The following is a 25303-nucleotide window of genomic DNA, read 5'->3' on the forward strand; positions in this document are numbered from 1 at the left end:
ATTACATTAGGAGCATAATTTCAAGGAATAAAAAATAACCTGCTAATTTCATTACACAGAGGATGTTAACAAACAATATTATTTTTTCTGTGATATCAAATTACTTTTTCAAAAGATTAAACCATTTAAGCCTTTGCCACAAAATATGTCTCAGTATATTTTGTGAAACCAGATAATGTATTCAGTGTATGTTTCAGGACCAAATTATTAATGTGTGCACTGATCAGACTGAATTTCCGTTCATGACAGAAACAATCTGCCAGTAGATCAATATATCCATTCAGAAACTGGAAAAGAAACTTACTTGAAAAGAACATTGGGCCTCATTTATGAGGCCGTGCGTCACTTTTACGCCGCCGGTGCGTCACTTTTTGTGACGCACCAGCAGCGTAAATAATGTGCCTTGTTGCACCATATTTACAAAGTGACGCATCTAGGTAGATGCGTCACTTTGTAAACCCCTGCGCCAGGTACAATGTATGCAGGGGGGGCGTTCTCCCGCAAAAAGCATTGTAGAAGTGACGCAGTGAAATCTATGAGATTTCACTGCGTCACTTCTAGGACGCCGTTGCGTCAAAATCTTGCGCCTGCCTCACAGCAGGCGTAAGACTGACGCAAGCCCTTTCACATGGGGCTTGCCCCATGTGAAAGGATGCATTGCTGGAGTTGCGTCACTTTTGTGACACACTCCAGCAATGCGTCACTTTTGCGCTTACAGATACGTCAGAAATACTGACGTATCTGTAACTCCTTGCGACATGATGCGTCATACTGTAAATATGACGCATCAGGTATGTCGCAAGGAGTGCGCACTGAGAAGTGACGTATCGCTGCTTTCACGCAGCGATGCGTCACTTTTCATAAATGAGGCCCATTGCTCTTTTAGTAAATTCATTTGAGAATTTTAACGAACATACTTTTTGACGGGTTTCTTTACACAACTCTAAATGTATTTATTATGACATTTTCTAGTATTTAGACACAGTTTTAGAACTCATGAAACCCATTTCTTGAAGATAAATTGTTTAATTGTTGTCACATATTTAATACATATTTCACATATTTCACAAGTAAAGGTTCATGAGCAGCCCAGCAAAGAAATACATTTTTTACCAGGTAAGACACTTTAAGTCCAAGGAATGGGCTCTTGACGGGTGTTAGAAGCTTGTTGTCACATGATCTCTCTCTCTCTCTCTCTCTCTCTCTCTCTCTCTCTCTCTCTCTCTCTCTCTCTCTCTCTCTCTCTTCTCTTTCTCTCTCCAGGTGGATCCAACTGGTTTCTATGACACCTGTATGTACTCTTACTGCCAGGAAGTAGGCAGGGGCAACAAAAGTCCTGCCACTGTGTGTGACTCCTTCGCCAGCTATGCCAGGGAGTGCGCCCAGCAGCGCATTTTCATCAATTGGAGGAGGCTGGGGTTTTGTGGTACGTAGCCTAAACTAGTTTTTTGATTTTCCAGCGCTGCTTGTAATGTGAGTGAGGAAGACGATGCTGCTTTCTGATCAGATTGGTATTAGATATCAGTGATCTTAACTCTTAACTAAGGAAACTCAACACTCTCCTGAAAGTGACAAAATCATCATGTTGGCCTGGAGGTTAGCTGAACACGTTATCTCATTATTGTCCATTTCCTATGCTGGTGCATTCTGTGAATAAAGATATTATGTGCTCACCGCTGCTGCAAAACTGTAGACCTGCTTCTCTGCATTAAGGGCACGTGAGAGGTTGGGTTGTTGGTTGACTTGGGTGTAAGCCCTGGTCCAGAAACAGCCACAATCCCACCACAAAAAATCTTTAAATTAATCTGTGCGTACCTCTGGGTAGCTTTGCACAAAAAGCATTCAGGCTTCACTTAGAGTCAATGCGTAAAGTATTTATGCAGCACGCAAACAGTAATAAAGTGAAACCACAACACAAGAAAAACCCAACAGCAATCTAGAAAAGTAGAGTAACTTTTACTACATTATTTGACTCCAAAATCACCAAAATCCATACAGTAGGACCAAAATTAGGAATTTTTAAAGATTTTAGTGAAAACTAGCACCTAACAGATCAAAGCACTGACAACAGACATCTAATTGCACAAGACTGGGAGGGTCAAAGTAAACAAATATGGCCAACGGCGATGGAGCACTGTTCGGATACAAGAAGAGGGTTGGGCCCTGTCAGAGCTTACATTTGGACTAAAAAGTAATTCTGCGAAAAAGTGTTCTGAGAAGGTAAAGTTCAATGGGCTAGGCTGCTGGAGGTGTTAGAGGAGGGAGCATTGTCATAGGATAGCCTTGGGTTGAAATCCACTGTGAAAATGTCTACGTTCAGAATTTGTCTCTGAAATGGAGGTCGAAAATCTCCAGCAGGATGAGGCAGAGGTCTGTAGCCAAAGACTGTTCCACAAGGCCCGATAACCCTTTGGGGAAGGACCATTGAAAAGGATTAATTGTTGCAAAGAGGAATGTTACTTGAAAAGCCACAAAGTCAATCCGACCAGCGATGCACCTTGAGCGGATAGGTGAGACATTGTGTCACCATCCAGAATCAATGAAGTACCTAAAAGAACCATAGCTACATCTAATAGACTGCAATAGGACCAAAGTATATATTGTAGTGATCACCAAAGAACTAATTTATTCAAACATAAGAGACTCCATTTAAATACCAGGCCTATGATAACACATCCTCAGTAGTGAAAAAAGAAAAAAAGAGGAAAGTGAAAAAGAAAAAGGAGTTGAAGATGTTATAGAAAGGTGAAAAAGGTAAGCATATCTATTGTGACCACGCCATTATAGGCCTATGTCTCCCAGTCAGTGTCTCATACGAGGCATGAACTATCAATGTCAGTATAGTACCTAAATGGAGTATGAGCTAACTGGACAGTCAAAGAGGACCATGAGCGCCCAGCACAGTAAACCGCAATCTTAACAAAGAATGCAAAACAAACATAAATCTAGAGGATATAATAAATTGTCTGTACATGGCCATGTTGTGTTAATGTACAACAGGGGACATTCCTTCAAGGCCACATATCTGAACAATTCACAGGTGTTGCCAGAAGCTCAAATAAATACGCAGTAGACTAAGGTAGGCCGTAAACACGAAGTGTTACAAGAGGATGAAAGGCCAGTCACATAATACGAAGAATTTATTGTACAAAATACAGGTGAAGGACAATGTAAGGCAATCGAAAGAGTACATAAACAAGTCATAAGAGTGCTAGATTAGCAATCCAGCGTGCGTTACCCGATGCGTGTAAAACCATCAGGTGGCATAGTGTTTGACCTAAAGAGCACACATGACGTAGAATGATCCCTACATGCTGCGTGTATTTGGAAGTGCTGAAGATTGTGTACCCCTTCTGCCAATTGGCTTAGTACAACTGGTGCCTAATATGAGAACCTCACGCATCTCCAGTATAGTTGTTGCAGGACATACATGTATATGAACAATAGATGCTCATGCAGCTATAATACAAAGAGATCTATAAAAATGTTTACCAGTGAAACTATGCATTCAGGTCACATTAGCTCATGCCTGTGCACCATGGCGAGGATGTATGACATCACAACGCATGCTTTTACCACGCATGCCTTTACAACGCTGTTTTTACAACGCATGCCTTTACAACGCATAGTGCTTTGGGGCGCTGGATAGTGAATAGTTTAATTTACTATTCCAACTCCAGTCCCCGTGGATAGTAGGGAAGGTGTTGGATAGTAAATTAAACCTATTCCCTATCCTAGAGCGCCCCCCAGCGCAATGCGTTGTAATGGTTTGCGTTGTAAAAGTTGCGTCGTAAAGGCACTGCGTTGTAAAAGTTGCGTTGTAAAGGATGTTTCCCCCATGGCGATTATACAGCCTTCTGCATCGAGTAGTTAGAGCAATATTTCTACTTTATTAAAAATACAAACAGCGGTACTACAGGGACTGCAGAAATATCTGCACAACCCTAGGAGAGCAAACCGACAGGTCCAGCTCTGCTGTACAATCATGCCACACAAAGCTGTGAAAGAAGGTCCTACTATCCTGATTTACAGACCTGGGCCTGCTCACGGTGCGATTTCCCCAGTGTGATAAGTAAATCAGGATAGTAGGCCCTTCTTCCAAAGCTTTGGTTTTTCCCTAACATTGACATTTGAAGTTCATGAAGTAGAGGGGGTTCCCTTTTGTGTATTTTACAAAAATGCTACACCAACACCTGTACAATAGTAGCTGCAGCACAAACCCTACACTATCATTTGCATTGTAGTTGCTGAGTATTCCAAAGCTCTCTGTTCATTTACATGTCTTCTTAACATGCCTCACGTTTGTCTCCCTAGTATCTTCTTTAGAAATTTGCCTAAATCAGCCCTTCAGAGATTCAGACCTGTGTCCTTAAGACTGCGCACAAAGCTCGGAAGTGCTTTAACCCATGGAGCTATCTTACTGACAGTCTCAGCAACTTCAAGATTGCACCATAATCCCACTCGGTCTCCTACTCGATCCCTTGCACACCAGCTCTCTGGTCCCCTAATCCCTCTCACCCTCACTCTTCTACACTTTCTGTCACTCACCTCTTCACTCCATAAACCACTCACTATCTTGGCCAGTCCCCCAGATGTTCATTCCCTTAAATGATCCCTACCCGGATCCTTTCCAGTCTCACATCTTGCTTCCTTCAGTTACTATCTTCTTGACTAATCACGAGATACCTTCATGCTTTCTTCTTTTCCCATATTCCAGTCTTCTTTGTCTGAATGGGAATGGCAGTGATATAATGCACTGTCTGCTGTAGCTCTCTCTGGGATTGGGACTGGCAGTTCCTAGTTGAACAATTAATGCTGTGTTTGACCTTGGGCTTTTCTCTGGCACTCTTTGAATGCTCTGTGTGTTATCTTTTCAGAGAAGCAGTGCGGAAGGGGCAAGGAGTACTCCGACTGTGTTTCCTCTTGCCCCGCCAGCTGTGCCACGGTTGGCACTTCTGATCAGGGATCATGTCGCGACGACTGTGTGAGCGGCTGCGAGTGCCCACCAGGGCTTTACCTGGAGGATGGTGTCTGTGTGAAAGAGGTGGAGTGTCCCTGTTATTACCGGCGACTGAAGTACCCGCCGGGGGCTGTCACCCGGCAGAAGTGCAACCAATGGTAAGTATTTCTGTGGCCTACACTACTGCCCCTTTAGTAGGGATGGATGCCTCAGGGTTCCAGATAAAGATGTCTAACCTGTTTTACAGGCTAACATGAGGATAGGGCTGCCAGTAACAATACTAAAGTATTATTGGATTCCAAGCACCGAGAGGCCTACAAATGGAAGTGAAAGTAATTCATCCAAAAAATTAGCACATTGACACCAAATGAGTAAATCATTTGTTTTCACTAATGTGCTTCAACAATGAAGATCAGCAATTATGAGTTCCAGCCTCTCCCTGCAAAAGTAACTAGATATCTATGTAACCTACATGCAAAAACTAGAGCTAAAGACTAACAGTCCAAGTCCTTTATTTTAATCACTGGCCGGAAGGACAGGAAGGTCCCAAGATTCCATATATCTGGCCAGAAAACAGCCCACACTGACCCATTTTCTTATTCAGGCGTAACATTTGATAGGCAACTATCATGATCCAATATGCTCACCACTAGGGTTTATCACTTGAGAGAAGCATTATTGCTCCTCATTCTTTTATTAAAAAATTGGGGACAAAACCCTTCGACATGGTAAAACAAGCATTTACAATGCAACGGTTTCGCCTTTGGAAAAGTTTGAGCTATTGGCATTGTAAATGACAAAATTTATATTTATGTGTTGGTATAGCTGTGAATTTACCATAATCTACTGTATAATCTGCATCTTTGATAAAATGATAAAATAACAAGCGTATACCGTCACATGATATGCTGTAGCATTCTGCTAATTGATTGAGTTAGCCTTACCTTAAGGCTTATTTGGGTCCTCCTTTGCCGCATAATTCCAGAGGCAGAGGCCCTTGTGACAGATCGTACACTCAGCACCTAACTGTCCAAAAGAGCTGGCTTCAAAGCTGATATTGAGTATATTATAGCCACTGGGAAGGACGCAGCTGCTGAGAAAATGAGTCTGCCTCTACATTTAACACTTTATAAATGAAACACTGCAGAAATAAACAAGCGTCTGCATACATTGCTGTAGCGCCTACGTATAAAACGCCGACAGGCACTGAAGTCTGACACCTGATTGTGAACACACTGGGCTTTCAATAATTTCTACGCTTAAAACCCTCTAACACAGGAGAGACCAGATCACTTCTGTGCACAAGGAAATGACACGAGGTTGTAGGAGTTCGCGAGGCAAGAGTTGGGTAGAAGGGTGAAGGAGAGAGAGAAAGAATGAATGAAAAGAGAGGGGACAGAAGAAGTTCTGCAAGATGGAAGGATAGAAGACAGGATAACACCTACAGGAAAGAAAGGAGATTGGGAGTTAGGTTCAGGGAAGTGTGGATGGGAAGAAGAGAAAAATTTGAAAGGAAACAACGCGAAATGAGGAGCGACTACAGAAAAAGTAATGGAAATAAAACAGAGAGGCAAGGGGAGGGAAAGGAGACGAGGGAAATAAAATTAAACGGGGAATACAGGAAAGATAAAGGAATTTAAGAGAAGAGGTAATACATGAAAGAAAGAGACTAAGGAAGAAAGAGTGATGAGGTGAGGTAAGAAGAGAAAATGGAAGAGAAAGCAAAAGAGAACTGAAGTACGGGTGGGGGTGAGATGCGAGGTGAGAGGAATGCGAAGAAGGGAAAGAAATAAATACTTTATGTAATAACATTAAAGCTCAAGCAGTCGCAGAGAAGAGAGGAATCAATGCAAGCGAATATACAAAAAAAGTACGTTTTAGTTAAGATGAATAACGAAACCTCTCCAAAACACAGTCCAGGTACATTTTGTCAATGTCCGGGCGCGGGCTGGGCAAGGCAAAACCTAATTCGTTTGTAAAGGCTCTTCGTGTATACGACCAAACATCAAGGACAGGTGAAATGAGGGCGGGAGCACCGCAGACAACGTGTACTCAGCAACAGTAAGAAGAGGCGCTCTGAGATCTAAATGGGCATCTTTACTTTTGACCCAGCCAACATCGAGCATTGAAGAGACAGTCAAACAGTAAATGGTGGCAGAAGAAACTCTAAACTTGAGAGCACAGCAGATGGAGAAGAAACAACAGATCGAATATGATCCATTCCCTTTGCTCGCAAACATTTGAACGTCTCACCGCACACACGTAAAATCTACAGACTGCACATTACAAACTCTGACTGGGAGTGACATAAGATCGCACAGGAGAGAACTAAATACAGTTAAAATGGAAAACGTGTGAGGATATGCAAGGCTTCCATAAGCCACAATGCAGTAGGTTCTCCTTATCCTGAAGTCCCAGGCCCGCCCCTAACTCACCTGAGAGTCCCTGAATTCCACCACCACATTCTCACTGCTCCAGCGTGCCGCCATCTTCATCCGGCAACACGTGATGTCACAGAATAACAAGCCCGCAGCGCACGACGGGAAGAGTAGTTCATTTGGAGTAGAAGGAGGCGGAAACGTGAGGTGACAGTAGAAATGCTAGAGGGGGGGGTGCTGAGATTACAGGATGTAGGGAACTATTGAGGGTGTGGGTCAAAAGACAAGTAGGTGATATATGCTGAGTGAGGGAAGGATGTAGCTTGCAAGCTTCATACGTCGCCTGTAGGGTTGCCACGTGGCCGGTTTTTTAATTCCCCTTTTGGTACAAAAATAAGCAAAATCACCCAAAGCCGGTATTTTTACCCTTAATCCGTGCGTAATTCAAACAGCAAATGTAATTAGAACAACATTTTAGATGTGCACCAAAGCTGCGTTCACGGTCCCTGTTAATTAAAGTAACAAAGGCAGCAACGTCAAGTTACGATTTTGTTTAGTGTACAATTTAGTATCATGTTCGGGCTATTGCAGGGTCTTAAAACACAACAGATGGTCGGTATTTTTCTCATGGAATGTGGCAACCATAGTTATGTTTCACACCACCAGTATTTAAAAAAAAAAAACAAGTCAGGTCCCGGGCCGGCAGCCAATCACAGCGCGGCCCGGGGAATGACGTCACAGAGGTGTCCCGGGCCGGCAGCCAATCACAGCACGGCCCGGGACAAAGGGGCGGGACTTAAAAAAGCCCGAGAAATGCCCCCAAATCGCGTTTTCGCAAGAAAGCGTGATTGACAGCCTCTGTCTCCCAATGGCTAGCCTCCATTTATGGAGCTAGCCAATTGGAAACAGAGGCGGTCCAAACATCCCTACTGAAGACAAAAGTTTTCGATCTGGGAGGGGCACTGCGTGCCCCTCGCCAGGTCGAAACCTAAACAAGCGGGGAGAGGATGTGGCCAGAGCTGCCAACCTCGGAGCTGGGGAACCAGGTTCGAGTCTCGGCATCAACAAAATCCTGTGATCTTTGGTGAATTTCTTAATCTATCTGTGCCTACTAAAAATGAGTGTCCTTAACTGGTGCTCAAACGCGGTTGTTGATGAGTAAGTGCTGGTACTGAGCACAGGAAATCACCGGCTAACATTAAGCACTGTGCATAACCATTCAGAGACCTGCCATAGTGTTTCTGAGTTTGAGAGACTATCATAAAGCTTTGGTGCAAATTTGCATGCTAAACATACGATACGATAATGTCTTTGAAGGCCAGGAAAGCTATTCTAGACAACATAAACTCCTCCAGATACAAAAAAAGAAACAACTCTATATAGTTTACAATTTATCAAGTACCCAAAAAAAACAAACACACACTCCCACCCATCCTATCCTCTCCCCTCCTCCTGGCAATCCCTCAAAGACATAACATAACGTCTAGGTCCAGCACATAATATTGTCCTTTCTGCACTAGACAGGAACATTGTAAATTTCAAATAGTCTTTCAGGTACTGGAATAGAAACCTGTAGATGCGGTATGTATAGCTCTCTTTCGGTAGCAAGAGGTGAGGAATAAGCTGTATCTGTATGGGCAACATTTCAGACATTCATGGATTAACATAGAAACCCCAATGATGAAATATGCCACTAACTAGGCTGGTGTGTGAGGGGCCTTTTTAGAAAAATCTAAAGGTGTTTTTTCACACCCATTGGAAGGGGCATCTCAAAAGAATTAATAAGGAACTTGGTAGCATGTTCGTTTCTCTTTGTTGGAAATACATGAGTTGCTAGAAATGAAAGGTGATGGGAAAAGGACATACTAGTGGGATAGAGATAGAGAATGGGAGAGGGGCAAAACTATGCCATTCACAATTTAGGAGAGACAATTCAGTTTTGAGGTATTCACATCAGTTGTACATTTCCTCTTTGGTACCATTAAAATATATTTTGCTCAAGCCACTCACAACCAGATATTGGTTGAGAAACTAACCACCAACTGAGAAGACCAGTCATCGACCTTAGAAGCAGTGGTGACTGCCACTACTGTGAGTAGGGGGAGAGTGGGGGAAATACATTAAATAAATAAATAAAGTACAAAGTTACTTACCATGCAGCAGCCATCCTCCTCGCTCTGGTCCTCTTCTTCTCTGTGATATCAAGCCCCCAGCCAACTTCCTTAACCAACCATATCTTATCTCTAATGCTGTTAACCAGCATAAGAGACGCACCGGGATTGGAGGGAGTGGCCTCTGTCAGCGTTTCCGAGGACACTGGAGGCCTGCTGTTGCTCCCAACCTAGCAGTCTTTAGACAACTGGATAGAGAGGTTTAAAGTGCGCATGTCTGGCTGGCCGTCGCAAGATGTCCGGCCAAAGAGCCATGCACACTTTAAAAAGTTCACAGGCAGCCCTCTGCTCACCACTTCTCCCTGCCTGCCACTCAGCAGGCCCCGCCCTGTCCTGACACTCGGTGTAGATCGGGGTGATGAAAAATAAAATAGTAATAAATGAACTTAATTACCATTTTATTTTTCATTTCTGGGGGCATTTTAGTGGGTCGACACTCCTCCGCTATAATGGAAGAGCCGCCACTGCTTTGAAGCTGTACTCAGTAAGCATGAAGAAGAAGAAACAGGCCCACATATGATTGTTCATCAGGTCTGCTCAGGTTTCCAACTTTGTTTGCATGTCCAATTGTTATCACAGTTATTTGCAGTAAATGTTCTGAAGTAGGCACTATCCACAACTTTAAAACGTTACTATCTCTTTAAAATACATATGGACCCCAGGTCATTGTAGCTCTGTCGCTGTTCAAAATGTTGAGAGCTGCCAGTGAAGAACAGGTACAGGGGAACAGGAGTAAAGGGTATGAACACATACACACACACACACAAACTCACTCACTCACTCACTCACTCTCCCTTTTCCTCTCCCACGCGTTCACTCAAGAAAAACCACTTGTACGGCAGCAGCTCAATTCCATTACATACACAAAACCGTTACTCCATAATGCCTCAGAAGTGAAAGTGAGGCTGACAGAAGGGTGTGATGTGGAGAGTCATGGGTGAGGTGAAGTGAGAGGTGGGAGTAGTGGAGAGAGGGGAGGGAGAAGCAGAGAGAGTGGAAGGTGATAGGTATGAGAGATAGCATGAAAGGTGTGTGGTAGAAAATAGAAGATAGTGAGACAGAGAGGGAGGACGAGGTGGAGAATGAGAGGAGAGAAATTCAGAGAGAGAGAGGAGTGATGTTGAGAGGGAAAGGTGAGGTGGAGACAGAATGGTGAGGATAGGAGAGACAGGGTGCACTGTGAGCGGATGGTGAGGATTGAGAGAGAGATGAGAGGAAGGCAGAAAGAGAGGCAGGTGAGAGGAAAGAGGATGAGGTGGGACAGAGAGAGGGAGAAAGCTACACAAGGGAGAGGGCAGGATGAAGTGGAGAGAGCAGAGGGTGAAGCAGAGAGAGTGAGGACTGTGAGGTGGATAGAGAGAAGGGTTAGGTGGAGAGAGAATAGGGTGAAGCAGAGATTTAGGTGGACAGAAGAGCAGGGGGATGCAGAGCGAAGGCACAACAGAAGAGATAAAGCAAGTAGGTACAAATCCCCAGTAATACAGAGTAAAACGAATAGGCATAATCCTGGCAATAGGTAGAATATGCTACTCGTACCACTACAAGGCCATTAAGCATGCCCAAAGGCAGCCCTAAGACTCTGGGAAGAAGCTAGACAACCCCATGTTTCTTCGTTGCCCTCCCAGATCCGGGATCATGGAGCTGGGCCTGCTGACCTCTTCTAATACTCCTCTTAAGGGTGTCAATGCTAAGCACTAGCTGCTCTACCACTTAGGATTATAGCGCGGTAGAAATATAGAGTGGGAGGTCCGAGCTTCAGAGCCCAAACCAGAAGGGGGAAGCGCGGCTCTCAATCAAGACACATGTGGGTTGATCACGGACATGTCAGAGGAGGCCGGCCGGAAGGGTGCTGGAGCCAAAGGGACGTAAGAACAGTGGTGGCCGGTGGACGTGGTGACGTGAGGCCCAATAGCACGATCCAGCACTCTGCCTCGGTAGTTTCAACCCTATTCCAGCTTCCGATTGGGTGGAACCTCGTGGGTCTGTCCCTGGCTGCTGTAGATAGGTGAGAGTGTTGAAAATCGTGGGCCTGCCTCCCTCAGGTTAGTATTTCTGAATTTAAGTCTGTGTGTTTGTCTCTGTGCTGGGAATGGCATGTGGTTGTATGTATGTATTTGTTTTCATTCCTGGAATTGTGTTTCTGTGTGCCTGCTTATCTGCCCTGGAGTTTGGCAAAGCCCGCGTGCTGGATCATGCTGTTGAGCCCCCCTCTACCATAGCGCACCAACCTCCCCTGTATTCCATATTCTGATTAGGCAAGAGGGCGTGTGGTTCCATTATTTGACATGGGGTAGTGCGCGTCGCTAGTGCAGCATGTCAGATGTTTTGTGTGTATGTTTGGCTGGGTTGTAACAGCTCCCGTCTGATAAATGCGCAAAACGGTTAGAGGAGCCCACTTCTGCGACAAACCTGACATTGCAGCTTTTACATGCAAACAAACATTTGTGAGCTCGTTTCTTTTCATATAAAAGCTGTGATATGCTAGCAGTAGTGGCAGAGGGCTGACGCCCTGGCGCCCACAAGGGGCCCCCCGCTTCACGCCTTAGTAACGCGCTCTGGAAATATAATTCACGGAGAAAGCACAGCCCCATCCCTGGGCCTCCACCAGATCCGAGCTGAGGCAGGAGCACGAGGCGCGAATCACGTAGATAAGACATGTAACTGAAACGGAAGAGATTAGCGAAATGGACACATATCTGTCAATGAGGGAAATGAAAAGCGCCCAGCCGAGCATACATTACCTAATGTTTAAATAATGCATGCCCCCTCCAGTAATTGTGAACACGGCCCTCACCCAAGGCTCTGTGCATTGTGGTGAAATGCACCTATCACGAGCTTCCTGGTGTACATTACCCGGACTCAGCCTGAGTTCTCCGGGCTGGGAAGGAGCGCACACGCACCTTAAGGAGCGACGGAAAAAACACCCCAGGGACAGTGAAAAACATTAGTTAAACAAGCCAGCCAGTATTCCCACGATAGCGAGCACGAGCAGCTTCCCCATGACGGCGGCAAGCAGCAAGCAGCTCCTCTGTCTCCAAGAGCGGTGGGAACAAACATTAACTAGAGAGAGAGGTACAGCGCGAGGTGTGTCCCAGGAGCCGAGGGCAGGTGGGCAGGGCTCGCTCTCTAATTACCCAGTGCGTAATGTTGCTTAAAGGGCCCGTCCCCAGCCGTGAGTCTTATCCAGGGCTGCAGAAGCGTGTTTTTTCTGCATTTCAATTCTTTATTACATTTTTTGCCATATTAATCGAACAATGATCAGTAAACAAATATCTGCATAGAAACATAAAATGCCAAAGATACAATATGAAGCATAAGCAAAAATAATACAAAAAAGAAAAGAGAAGAAAAAAACAAGTCAGGTCCCGGGCCGCGCTGTGATTGGCTGACGTCACGGGGGTGTCCCGGGCCGGCAGCCAATCACAGCGCGGCCCGGGAATGATGTCACGGGGGTGTCCCGGGCCGGCAGCCAATCGCAGCGCGGCCCGGGACAAAGGGGCGGGGCTTAAAAAAAGCACCAGAAACGCCCCCGAATCGCGTTTTCGAGAGAAAACGCGATTGACAGCCTCTGCCTCCCAATGGCTAGCCTCCATTTATGGAGCTAGCCAATGATAGGCAGAGGCGGGTCATCAGCCCAGATAGAAATCAAGAGGTTTTGCTAGCGCATGCGTACTTCGTACGCATGGCTAAGGCAAAACCTAAAAAGATTACGCAGGCATATCAGTGTCGGTAGCAACTTAGGGGGAGGCATATGGGGTTAACTAACCCCTCAACCCTCCAAACCATAGAGGCCACCTTTTGGAAAACATTAGTAGGCCTTCCCATAAGCTGCTCAAATGTTGTTGCCCATACAGAACTGGATGTCCCATATGTTACCAATACAATTAACCTGGCTTCAATCATCTTGTGGAACTCTATCTGGAGAAGGAAATCCCTTCATGCCACCCAAAAGCTAATTTAAGATGGCCTATTTCTTGAAAATGCCCATAGGATCCAGTGAATCTCTTATATTAAACCCACTCTTTCTTCTCTAGGCCAAGAGCTTCAATTTGTTTCCCCCCAGTGTCTGCTCTAACATCTCAAAAGGGAGATAAAATCCTGCTTCCTTAAACAAAGGGCCAATGTAAGATTAAAGACAAACTCAACAAAAGTATCGATCAAATTATATTTAGAGGGGCATATTTATACTTATTCACTGTCACAAACTCACGTCACAGATTATTTCAACTGAATTTTATCCCTTGAATGTTGGCCCAATCAGCTGGAATTTATTCCATACGCGAATTACCATTTTGTCCATGTGATGTTGTTTCTGTACAATCAAATTTACCCAATTTTTCTTTTTCTAATTTTATATGGAACCCTGCAAACGATTTTTATTGCCACTGATGTGTAAATGCCATTTTAAACAATGTTGTGTAGCAATGTACTTTTTACAATCTTTGAGTAACCCCATGATTTGTTTCTCTGTGTCGTCTTTTTTTAATTCAATCATGAAAGATCAGGCGAGTGCATAACATCAAGAATGACTTTCAAACCTTTGTTTCTATCAGCTCGGTTTTTTATTAACTGTTTCTTACCTATGAATGCTACAAACCTTTTTACCATTTTAACTGGTTCTGTAAATAATTCTTTTTTGTATGGATATTTATTAATTGTGTTTATCTGTACTTTTATCATCTTATAATATAAGTATTGAATAAAGTGAATTGACCGACTGACTGAGTTCCAGCCAATTCACACAGTTTTTCAAGGGACAATTATTCATTATTTAATATGAATTTAATGTAATATTAAATAGCTTTCCATTTCATGGGGGCTCTCGAGATCAGTGGCACGTATCATGTCATGTGCAGATCTAATGCCATTGAAAAGCAGAGAGTAGTGAAAAATTTGTGCGGGTGCTCAGCACGGGCACTTCTTCCTAAACACTGGCACTTACAAGACAGTCTACCAAATGCTGGCACTGTCAACTATGTTTGAACACTAAAGAGCGTAATGTACTTCAAAAATATAATAAAACCAGTGGGTCCAGGCCATCCGTTTAGCTTGAGGTGACCTGAAGTAGTCCAAAACATCACAATTGTACTGTGTGATGGTTAGTATTTGGTGCTGTCAGGGGCAGTGGGTAGTGCCAACCACAGTGGTCTACTGAGAAACACCTCGGGCCTTGGCACTTGTGTTTTTACAAGTTAAGCACTGGCAAAGACTCAATAGCTCTGACAAAAGGTGAGTGTAATAGGTGGAAGCTACCTTTCTGTCCGAGAGTCCCACGCCTTGGCGAAGCCTGCAGAGAGACGAGTGGCCCTTCAGCTGCCTGCTCTATGGGTCATTACCAGTGTCTTACAGTGAGTCTCAGACAGGCTTTACAGGTCTGGAGTAATATGGTCTCAAGCTTGTCGCCTTTAGATGGAGCGCACAGCTCTTCTCCAGGCCTCCTACAACTGCCAATACCATCTATGAGATCACCCTGGTCTGTGACTTACCATGTATCTTATGTCAGTGGTAGACCCCGAACACCTTCATCGCTCAGTCTGCAAGGTCCCAGTCGCATGAACCCTGAAAAGATTCCAATGATTGCCATGCCTTTGTCTTATAATTGGAGATGATGATCTTCCTGCCATATGCTTTGAGCCACAGATTCCTACAAACCGTAAGACAGCGCTACAAAGCTTGATGTGGCCCTGCCTAGTGCTTGACAGAACTGTAGAGCTGGCAGTCTTCGGGCACACTCAGACATTTGCTATGGGAACCAAGAGTTAAATGGAAGTAAAATACTTTCATTCCAGGATTCATGTTATCCCAGCTTTAAGGCTGAATTGCTAGAGGGTTTTCTTCTCAAAGTACATATAAAAGTGATTAGCAGGACTGAAGCCCAGTGTCTTACAAACAAAATCATTATTTTTTTTAATGCAACATTTTATTTATTCAGGCATGATGAAATGTACACTTTTAAATATGTTAACAAACATTATTGTTTTTAAAATATTTTCACTTTGAGTTCTAAATCCAATAATTCCCTAGTTGAGCGTGAAAGAGATACATTTGACTTACGATAGGTGAAACGTATATCCAAATGTTCTCTATACACTTACATTTGGAATCCTATTTAATATATCCGTTGTTTTCATATAGCTTTAAAAGTCTGGAGGCTGCTTCAGAGTGCCGATAAAACCTGAATATGATCGCAAGTCTACACACATCAAGACACAGTTGTGTTTTTTGTGTATCCCTGGTATGAAGTTGAAGAGTTTGAAATATAAATGAATAAAGTTAAGAGTGTTTGGGTCCTTAAGGCAATATCTACAATTATTAATGTGTGCTTCGTCATTGATAGGAAGCCTCACACGCACAGGGTGGCAGCAGATAGGTGTCTACAGCTATGTTGCTAAATGTGTCATTGCCAATGGTGCTAGTTAGGGTGCAATGTATGTGTTAAATACTTTGCTAATTAGTTTGTGTGTTTTGAGTATGCGTTGTGTGGGTGTGTGTATATGCATCTTCCCTGTAGGGGAAGTATGATAGGCTGGACTTGAAGTTTTTACCTATGGAAACAAAACCCCCATAGTCGACCATGTCAAATTGTAAAATAAAGAAAACAGTTTGCCATACACTGCCCTTCTGTAAGTGACAGTTTGAAACTAAAAGCTTCTTGACCAGTCCAAGATGGGATGATAGTTGTATCAGGGTAACCGAAACTTAAGTTACAAATCTTAAATACCTTCCAAATTGTGTGTCTGTGAGAGGTCTTTGCTTTTAATAATGGTCTTAGTCAAACTAGAAACACAAATTCTGTTCATGGGGCATTATTAATAGGGCAGAGATCTGTGGACCTGCCAACTCACGGGGTACCACCACATGTCAAGTTCCAGCACTCTTCACACAGCCACCTGATGAAGAGGTGTTGTCACATGGGGTTGTAGGTCAAAGTATAGAGGTCAGTAATATCACACCTCAAAAATATCCATTACAGAGTATTGCAACTTCTGTTATAGCATCAAGGCAAATTTATACTGATATGGTTTCTGTTCTTAACTATACATGTATGTACCATGATGATATATATATTTGTGTACACACACACACCCCGGGACAGCCCCTTCCCTGGGGCATTAAAAAATATGTATGTAGCCGGGCCTGCTGGGCCCGCCCCCGCCCCAGGGACCACCACCTCCCTGGGGCTAAATGTAACAGTATTGTGGGGAGGCAGCGTGCCCCCCCCCCCCCACAGCCCAAGGGACCACCACCTCCCTGGGGCTGAAATAAATGAATGGAGGGGGTCCATTGTGGACCCAGACTCCAGGACCGCCACCTCCCCGGGGCAAAGATTTAAGATGAAGCAGGGCCACACAGCCACCATCGTGGAGCCATTTCTGGCCCTGGGGACCACCACTCACCAGGGCCAGCTCTTGCTACCTCCTGAGGTGCCCATCCTTGGGAGGTAGCTGTCTGCTTTTTCTTGGTGAGAGCTGACTGTCCCGCCAAGCAAAAGCACACATGACTCCGCTTTCTGCAAGCCAGAGCTGTCAAACAGCTCCAGCTTGCAAAAAGCAGAGTTTTCATCTTTTTCTCTGCGCGCAAATATGCATGCAGAGAAACCGATGAAAACATTGTTCCGACAGACAGGGTGCTGCCTTTCAGCAGCCTCCTGTCTGTCACAGCAATGCTGGCTCACGTGGACAGCCCCCCCCCCATCTCTATATGGCCAGGCCCAGGAGTTTGGAGTCCCTGGGTCCCAAATCGGCCCAAGTAGGGGGCCGGATGGCTCCCCTTCCATATTCTAAATAAATATATCAAAAGGGCGGGCCCCGGGGGTTGGGGTCACAGGGACCGAAATGGGCCTGGGGAGGGGGCCCGCCCTCCCCTAATAGAAAAAAGGCCGGCCCGGGTGAAGTCTCCGGAAGCACCACATCTTTCTCAACCACTCTGCAAAGGGGCCTCCTGGCGCACAACTTGTTGGAGGGTGAAGTCCCCTTGGCTGGTGAGGGTCTTTGGGGGCCAACAACCCCTCCTGTTACCTCCAGTAAGTCCCACACAGCAGGATTGCTAAGATTGCGTGGGAGGCCCTCCCACTTTCCCCAGCACTCTGCAAACGCACCCTCTAGTGCACTACTGGTTGGGGGATGAAGTCCCATTGGCTGCTGAGGGTCCTTGGGGAACCAATAACTGCTTCTTTTACCTCCAGTAAGTCTCACACATCGGGATTGCTGTGAGCTCATCCGAGGTCCCACCCCCTTTCCCCACCACTCTGCAAATGCACCTCCTGACTCACTACTGGTTGGGAGATGAATTCCCTTTGGATGCTGAGGGTCTTTGGGGGCCAAGAAGACTTCCAGTTACCAGCAGTAAGTTCCACACAGCAGGATTGTTGTGGGCTGGTCGGAGGCCCAGTCCCCTTTTGTCCACCACTCTGCAAATGTGCCTAGTAGTTAAAAAAACATAGAAATTCACTTAAAAAACAAAGGCTACAGGGATGTTATAGTTGGGAAATAGATTTCCAAAAAACGGTAGAAATTCACACAAAAAAGTCAAAGGTTACAGGGACGTATAGTTAGAAAATAGAATCATAAAAACCATAGAAATTCAATGAAAAAACCAAAGGTTACATTGACGTTATAGCTAGGCTCAGATTTCACTCATACAAAACCATTATATTCAGTATAGTTACCTGAGCTAACTATAACTTTCTATGCGCAATGAACTGCTTATGACCTCACATATTACTTCACTCATGATGAATGTATGACATTACCGTGCATTCATTTACAACGCATGCACTTACAACGCAGTTTTTACATCGCAACATCCACTACAACGCATTCCATTACATAGCATGACTCCTTTACCACGCATACCATTACAACGCATACCATTACATTGCATTTAAGGTAAGTATTGGATAGTATAGGGGTAAGAATTACTATTCTATCTCCAGGGGGTGCAACAGTAGAGTAAGTGTTGAATAGTGTAGGGGTAAATATTACTATTCTAACTCCAGGGGGTGCAACAGTAGGGTAAGTGTTGGATAGTGTATGGGTTAAAATTACTATTCTAACTCCAGGGGGTGCAACAGTAGGGTAAGTGTTGGATAGTGTAGGGGTACTATGTGATGTAATGGTAATCGTTGTAATGGTATGCTTTGTAATGCCTGCATTGTAGTTACATGTGATGTAGTGGCATGCGTTGTAATGGTATGCGTTGTAATGCCTGTGTTGTAGTGACATACGTTGTAAGGGATGTTGCGATGTAATGACTGCGTTGTAAGTGTAGTGCGATGTAATGACTGCATTGTAAAGGTTGTTTCCCCTCATGACATGGTCAGTGGCATCATTTGTGTGTCCTTCGAGATACAAATAAACTAAATAAATCATTCAGTCCTTATTTTCTGTCCTTTTTTAATTAATGATCCAAATCCATTAGCATAAATCCGACATGCCTCTATTGTATGCACTAAACAATGAATTCCTCAGTTTTCAATTGCCAACATACTGTCCAGCTGCACACTATTCATCTGATATTCTGAAAGTATGCCCCTCATTTGAGCATTAATATGTGCAGGAACCCCTTAACCGCATGCGTGCGGCGGCTTTTCCCGCTGTATGTGGCATTTTAAAAATTACCGCGTTACATGACGAGCTCAGCTCGTCATCAGCACACGGCAGGTAACGCTGATGACGAGCTGAGCTCGTCATCAGCATGGAAGGGGTTAAAAATCAGCATTTCATCTCTTTGGCCAAGATTCTGCACTTCTGCAGTCCATTTTGCCTTTTGCTCCCCCTTCTTCCACACCATGATATGGAAAGTAGCGCCACGTTGATTTGTAGTGTAGGGAAGGTGTAGCCTCTCAAATACAAAACGTATTTTCACTGGAGAAGTGCCCTTTTCTCAGCATAAATAGGAGGTTGCTCTGTTTAACACCACTTGACATCAAGAAGGCATTACTTAGCTGTAAATTAGGCAGATCAGCATAAGCCCCTCAATCTACTAAAATAGCCAGCTTTGTGTCAACATTAAGCCTGATCTACCAAGATAACCAGATTAGGCTTTGCATAAAATAATATGCCTCCTCGAGGCAGATGCAAACCTTCCACGCATTGCATGTTTGCTGCACTGTACAATACGCACGCAGTGTGTGTAATGTTTTAGAATTTGTCAAGAAGTAGGATTTTGTACTGGAACATAATTTTTCGAGTTGAAATCCGATGCTAGACAACATTCACACTAGGCATGAGCGAAATTTTAATTATTTCAGCATAATTCACATAATTTTGGGGATTTCATGTTTCTCTTGTAACACAAAGTTCCCAAAAGTGCGCCATTACACCACTTCACGTATTTACACAACATCGTCAAAGAGCTCTCCAACCCCAACGCCGGAAACAACGACATCACCCCTTCGCAAGACCTCTGCAACTCCCTCGCCTCCTACTTCCACGACAAGATCACAGACATACACAACAGCTTCAGCACTCAACCGACGCATGCCACGACTGAACCACCGCCCCCCACCACCACCCTCCTCGCCTGGACCCCGATCAGCACCGAAGACACCATCCGCACGATGAACACCATCCACTCCGGATCTCCGACCGACCCTTGCCCTCACCACGTCTTCAACAAGGCCGACCCTGTCATCGCACCCCACCTGCGGGACATCATCAACACCTCCTTCGACACCGCTACCTTCCCGGAGAGCTGGAAGCACGCCGAACTCAGCGCCTTACTAAAGAAGCCATCAGCCGACCCCTCTGACCTCAAGAACTACCGACCCATCTCGCTGCTCCCGTTCCCCGCAAAAGTCATCGAGAAGACCGTCAACAAGCAGCTGGCCGCCTTCCTCGAGATGAACGGATCCCTCGACCTCTCGCAGTCTGGCTTCAGGGCCAACCACAGCACCGAGACCGCCCTGATCGCAGCCACCGATGACATCCGAGCTCTGCTCGACAACGGAGAAACAGCGGCCCTCATCCTCCTAGACCTCTCCGCGGCTTTCGACACCGTCTGCCACCGTACCCTAGTACAGCGCCTCAGCAACGTCGGAATCCGGGAGAAGGCATTGCAGTGGACCATCTCCTTCCTCGCCGGAAGGACACAAAGAGTCCGCCTCCCCCCGTTCAGATCAGAAGCCACCGGAGTCATCTGCGGCGTTCCTCAAGGCTCCTCGCTCAGCCCAACCCTCTTCAACGTCTACATGAGTCCCCTCGCAGCCATCGCACAACAGCACAACCTCAACATCATCTCCTACGCCGACGACAACCAGCTGATCCTCTCCCTCACCAACGACCCCGCCACCGCCAGAGCCAACCTACACGAAGGGATGAAGGAGGTAGCCGAATGGATGAAGAACGGCCGCCTGAAACTGAACTCGGACAAGACGGAAGTCCTCATCCTGGGATCCTCACCCTCCGCCTGGGACGACTCCTGGTGGCCCCCCGCCCTGGGCAGCGCACCCAAACCAACAGACCACGCACGCAACCTGGGCTTCATCCTGGACTCATCTCTCTGCATGACCAGACAAGTCAACGCAGTCTCCTCGTCGTGCTTCAACATCCTACGCATGCTACGCAAGATCTTCCGGTGGATCCCCACCGAGACCAGGAAGACAGTCACCCAGGCCCTCGTCACCAGCCGACTGGACTACGGCAACTCCCTCTACGCCGGAATCACCGCCAAACTCCAGAAAAGACTCCAGCAGATCCAGAACGCCTCAGCAAGACTCATCCTGGACATCCCCCGTCGCAACCACATCTCCGGACACCTGCGAGACCTGCACTGGCTCCCAGTCAACAAGAGAATCACCTTCCGTCTCCTCACCCACGCACACAAAGCCCTGCACAACCAAGGACCAGGATACCTCAACAGCCGCCTCAATTTCTACGCTCCCAAACGCCAGCTTCGATCGACCGGCCACGCCCTCGCCGCCGTCCCCCGCATCCGAAGAGTCACCACAGGGGTAAGGTCTTTCTCCTACCTCGCCGCCAAGACCTGGAACACCCTCCCGACCCACCTCCGCCTGACCCAGGACCACCTCGCCTTCAGGAAGCAGCTCAAGACCTGGCTGTTCGAGCAGTAGCGGACCCCCCCTCCCCAAGCGCCTTGAGACCCTATGGGTGAGTAGCGCGCTATACAAATGCTTTGATTGATTGATACACTCTATGTAGGTAAATATTTACCACAAACCTGCCATTTGTGGTAAAAATGTACTACAAGCTCACATGTACCACAGAATGTGAGCGTTTGTTGTTTGCATGCTTTCGTTTTTTTGGCTGGAGAGGGGTTGGAGTTGCAGGGCGGGTTACCGGAGTGGTTGTAATGAGGCCCAATATGTTCACGTTGGCTCACTACAGTCATACAGGGAAATCTTCCTTCTGGGTCGTCGCCTGTGATTTGCGGAGTATATCTGGTGCAACCAATACTAAGGCCTTCGTTATGACTGGCCTGGAGCAGTAACCCCTGGACCATTTTTAGTAGCCATTCTGAGTAGCCCTTTTTTCTGGGCCTCTGATTGCTGTTTCTGAAAACTACCACAAATGGTAATCCTAGACTTAGTAACACCGGACCCATGTGCTATGCTGCAGACATCTGCTGTGCCAGGCCCTGCACACCTTGCTTCTGCCCACAGGGGGAGCTCAAAGTGATGCCTCCAGCTAGCATCCCTCTTAGTCTGTCCCCCCTTGACCTCCCTCTCTCCACCACCCACACCGTGAGCCAACACAAAGCTTCCCCTGCCATTCACCACCTGTTTCACCTGATTTGGGCCTGCTTTCCCCCTGGATTTGAGGGAAAAGCAGAATTGGGCTTGGTATTCCTGTGGGCCATCGGTTATTCTCTAGTTTGGGAAAAATAGCTTGTAATGCCTATATTAGGAGTAGGGATAGCAACTGACATTGGCAATTCCTGACCATATACCCCTGCGGCAAAATAACAGGGACTTAGCAATGAGGTCCTAGAAGTGTATTTTGTATTACTATATGAAGCCCAACAGAGTAAGGGCCTGATTTAACAAGCTATCACAGGGCACAGTGCAGCCTGGGGTTTAACACAGGCCCCCACAGCCTCCGCTGTGCGGGGGGGCCCCCTCAGCACAGCACTCTGGCCGGAGAGCTCCTGATTGAGCCCAGGGGAGCCCCTCCACGTCCCTTGCAGGGAGGCCCACTCAAGTTTTGTTACGCCAGTGAGTGCAGCAGCTGTAAATGCTGTGATGCGCTGCAGGAGGAGAGAGCAGGAGAGCGCCAAATGTATTGAAATATGGCACTCTTCTCCCCTTTCCCTAACGTCAGTGCAAAAATGTACAACTGTGTGCCACGCACACAACTTTGCACCATAGTGCAAGGGTGTCTCCGTGAGTCTAGCATAGGTTTTGTACTGCAAGGTTAACCTTCCAGTACAAAATACTATGCATAGACTGACTTCAACCCTTTTCTGACTTTGTATGTGTGCTGTAAAGTGCAGCACACGTACAAAGTCAGAAAAGGAAGGAGAAATGAAAGCATTTCTCCTTCCTTGCTCCTACTTGAAAAGGTCGCAGTTTTCTAATGCTAAACCCTGTCTACTTTGTTTAGTAAATTGGGTTTAGCACCAGAAACCATGGGTGGTTGCACAGGAATGCCCATGCTACACCCATGGTGAGCACCCTTGGCGCCAAGTAAGGCAAAGCAGCTCCTACTTTAGGAGGTTGCAGTTTTCTGATGCTAAACCCAGTCTACATTGTTTAGTAACTTGGGTTGAGCGTCGGAAACCTTCGGTGGTTGCATGGGGAACCCATGCTCCACCCTTGATATGCCCCCTTGGTGCTAAGTAATGCAAAGCAGCGCTATGCACTGCTTTGCGTTACTGTGACATTATCTCCAGTGCTAAAGAAGTTAAGTCCTGGAAAGTAAATCGGAAAAAAAAGATTTTGCGCCGATTTGCATCACTTTTGTGACATAAACACAGCGTAAAATATTAGTAAATCTCCCTTTAAGACTGAAAGTTGGGACCTAACCACTTGAAAACACCCTTTCAGCACTTGACACTAAGGGCCATATGTATCAACATACCCTTTTGCGATTCCTAATAGCGATTTTTAAGTAATCGCTATTTAGAAATCGCAAAATGGTATGTATGAAGAAATTCCCTATTTTTTAGCGATTCCTTAAAATTCCTTAATTGCGATTAGCAAATTGCTAATCGCAATTAAGGAATAATTTCCCATTCATTTCTATGGGCCAGGAGGCCCATAGGAATGAATGGGAAATTATTCTCAATTTGCGATTCGCAATTTGCTAATCGCAAATTGAGAATAATTTCAAGGGTGCAGGGGTGTCTCAAGAACACCCTGCTGCACCCCTGAAAATGACATGTGTGCGCATATGGCGCACATACATGCCCTAAGGGCATGTATGAGCGTCACATGGCACCATTGGATTTTTATAAAAATGCTTTTTTAAAAGAATTCGCAACTTACCACCAACTAGAAGTTGGTGGTAATTTGCGATTCCTTAAGGGCTTTTTGGAATTTTTTTTTCCTTGATACATTGCATTTAAGGAATCGCAAAATTTGCGATTCCTTAAATGCAATCGCAAAATAAGGAATGGCAAATTTTGCGATTCCTTATTTTGCACCCAGATTGTTTGATACATACCATTTTGCAGAAATGGGTTCGCAAATGCCGAAATTCTGTGAATTTCGGCGTTTGCGAACCCATTCGGCCTTGATACATATGGCCCTAACTTCCAACACAGGTTGCTAGGGGTGACAGAAAGGTTTCAGCATTTGTGCTAGTAATCTCTTATAAAATGCGTATCAATGTCGGATCCTCCATCACTTTCAAGTGAAGCTTTCCCTGTGGGAATAGTTGGCAATAAACGTTGCTCCATTTTTCAGCGCTGCATTTTGCGTGCTGTTTTTTGGAAAATTGAGTGACACCCACAAACATTGCAGAATGTGTACCGATTTTGCACCTGCTAAAGGGAGCAAACTTTGGAAGAAAAAGTAGACCGATGTCTTCCTTATGTCAAGCTTCTCTGTGTTTTGCTAATTAAGTAATTATAGCAGTTCTTGACCCACGTTTGGCCACTGTGTACTTCTGTACTATTAGCAGGGCCAGTGGAATTATGCGGCTTTGCAGGACCAAATTGTGTAGCAGAGTTGATTAAATTATGCAGCAAGACTAGGGAAAATATGAAGCATTATGCTGCACATTTATGTGATAGCATTACTTTTTATTTGTCATTTTTACACTTCTTAACACTGTCTGGACATAGTTTTCATCTCATTAATACCTCTTTAACAACCATGAATACCCACGAATTCATCAATAATCGAAAGGTGAGCAGTCAACCTTTGCAAAGGTCCTTCCACAGTGATGCAGCAGGTGTTTTAGTAACTTTTGGACTATTTGGCCTAGAAATATTTTTTTGTTGACATCTGCAAATTATATGGCAGATGATGGATCATGTTGCAATTGCGGCAAATCCATAAATATGCGGAAAACGCTGCTGCCTCAAAATTGCATGATTCCAGTGGCCCTGGCCATTATGGACCAATGACTTGAGAAAATGCATATGCTGATCGTGCAATAGCTAAACTCAACACGTCTTGCATAAAAAGAACCAACACAAAGGCTACGATTCACTAGTTTACAGCTGACTCCCTTAATTTCATATATTTATAAGATATTTGGTAAAAATGGTGCAATCAAAGCCAAGCCGAAAATGGCTTGCATTGTGTATAGCGTATACAGTATCATCTATATAGCATTGTAAACCCCATATATGGGGGGAAACATTACATTTTTTGACTGGTACCTGCA

General features: G+C 45.3%; 1 protein-coding gene across 1 annotated transcript in view; it reads left to right on the top strand.

Annotated features, from left to right (window-relative positions):
* Window positions 1-25303, top strand: part of LOC144784018 (SCO-spondin-like) — a 1726865-nt gene that overhangs the window by 72531 nt on the left and 1629031 nt on the right. Inside the window, exons 10-11 of the mRNA XM_078662721.1 lie at window positions 1264-1426; window positions 4878-5118. Coding sequence (XP_078518847.1) covers window positions 1264-1426; window positions 4878-5118 — 404 coding nt within the window. The remainder of the gene's footprint in view (window positions 1-1263; window positions 1427-4877; window positions 5119-25303) is intronic.

Source organism: Lissotriton helveticus, chromosome 10 (assembly GCF_964261635.1).
Source record: "Lissotriton helveticus chromosome 10, aLisHel1.1, whole genome shotgun sequence".
NCBI classification, from domain to species: domain Eukaryota; kingdom Metazoa; phylum Chordata; class Amphibia; order Caudata; family Salamandridae; genus Lissotriton; species Lissotriton helveticus.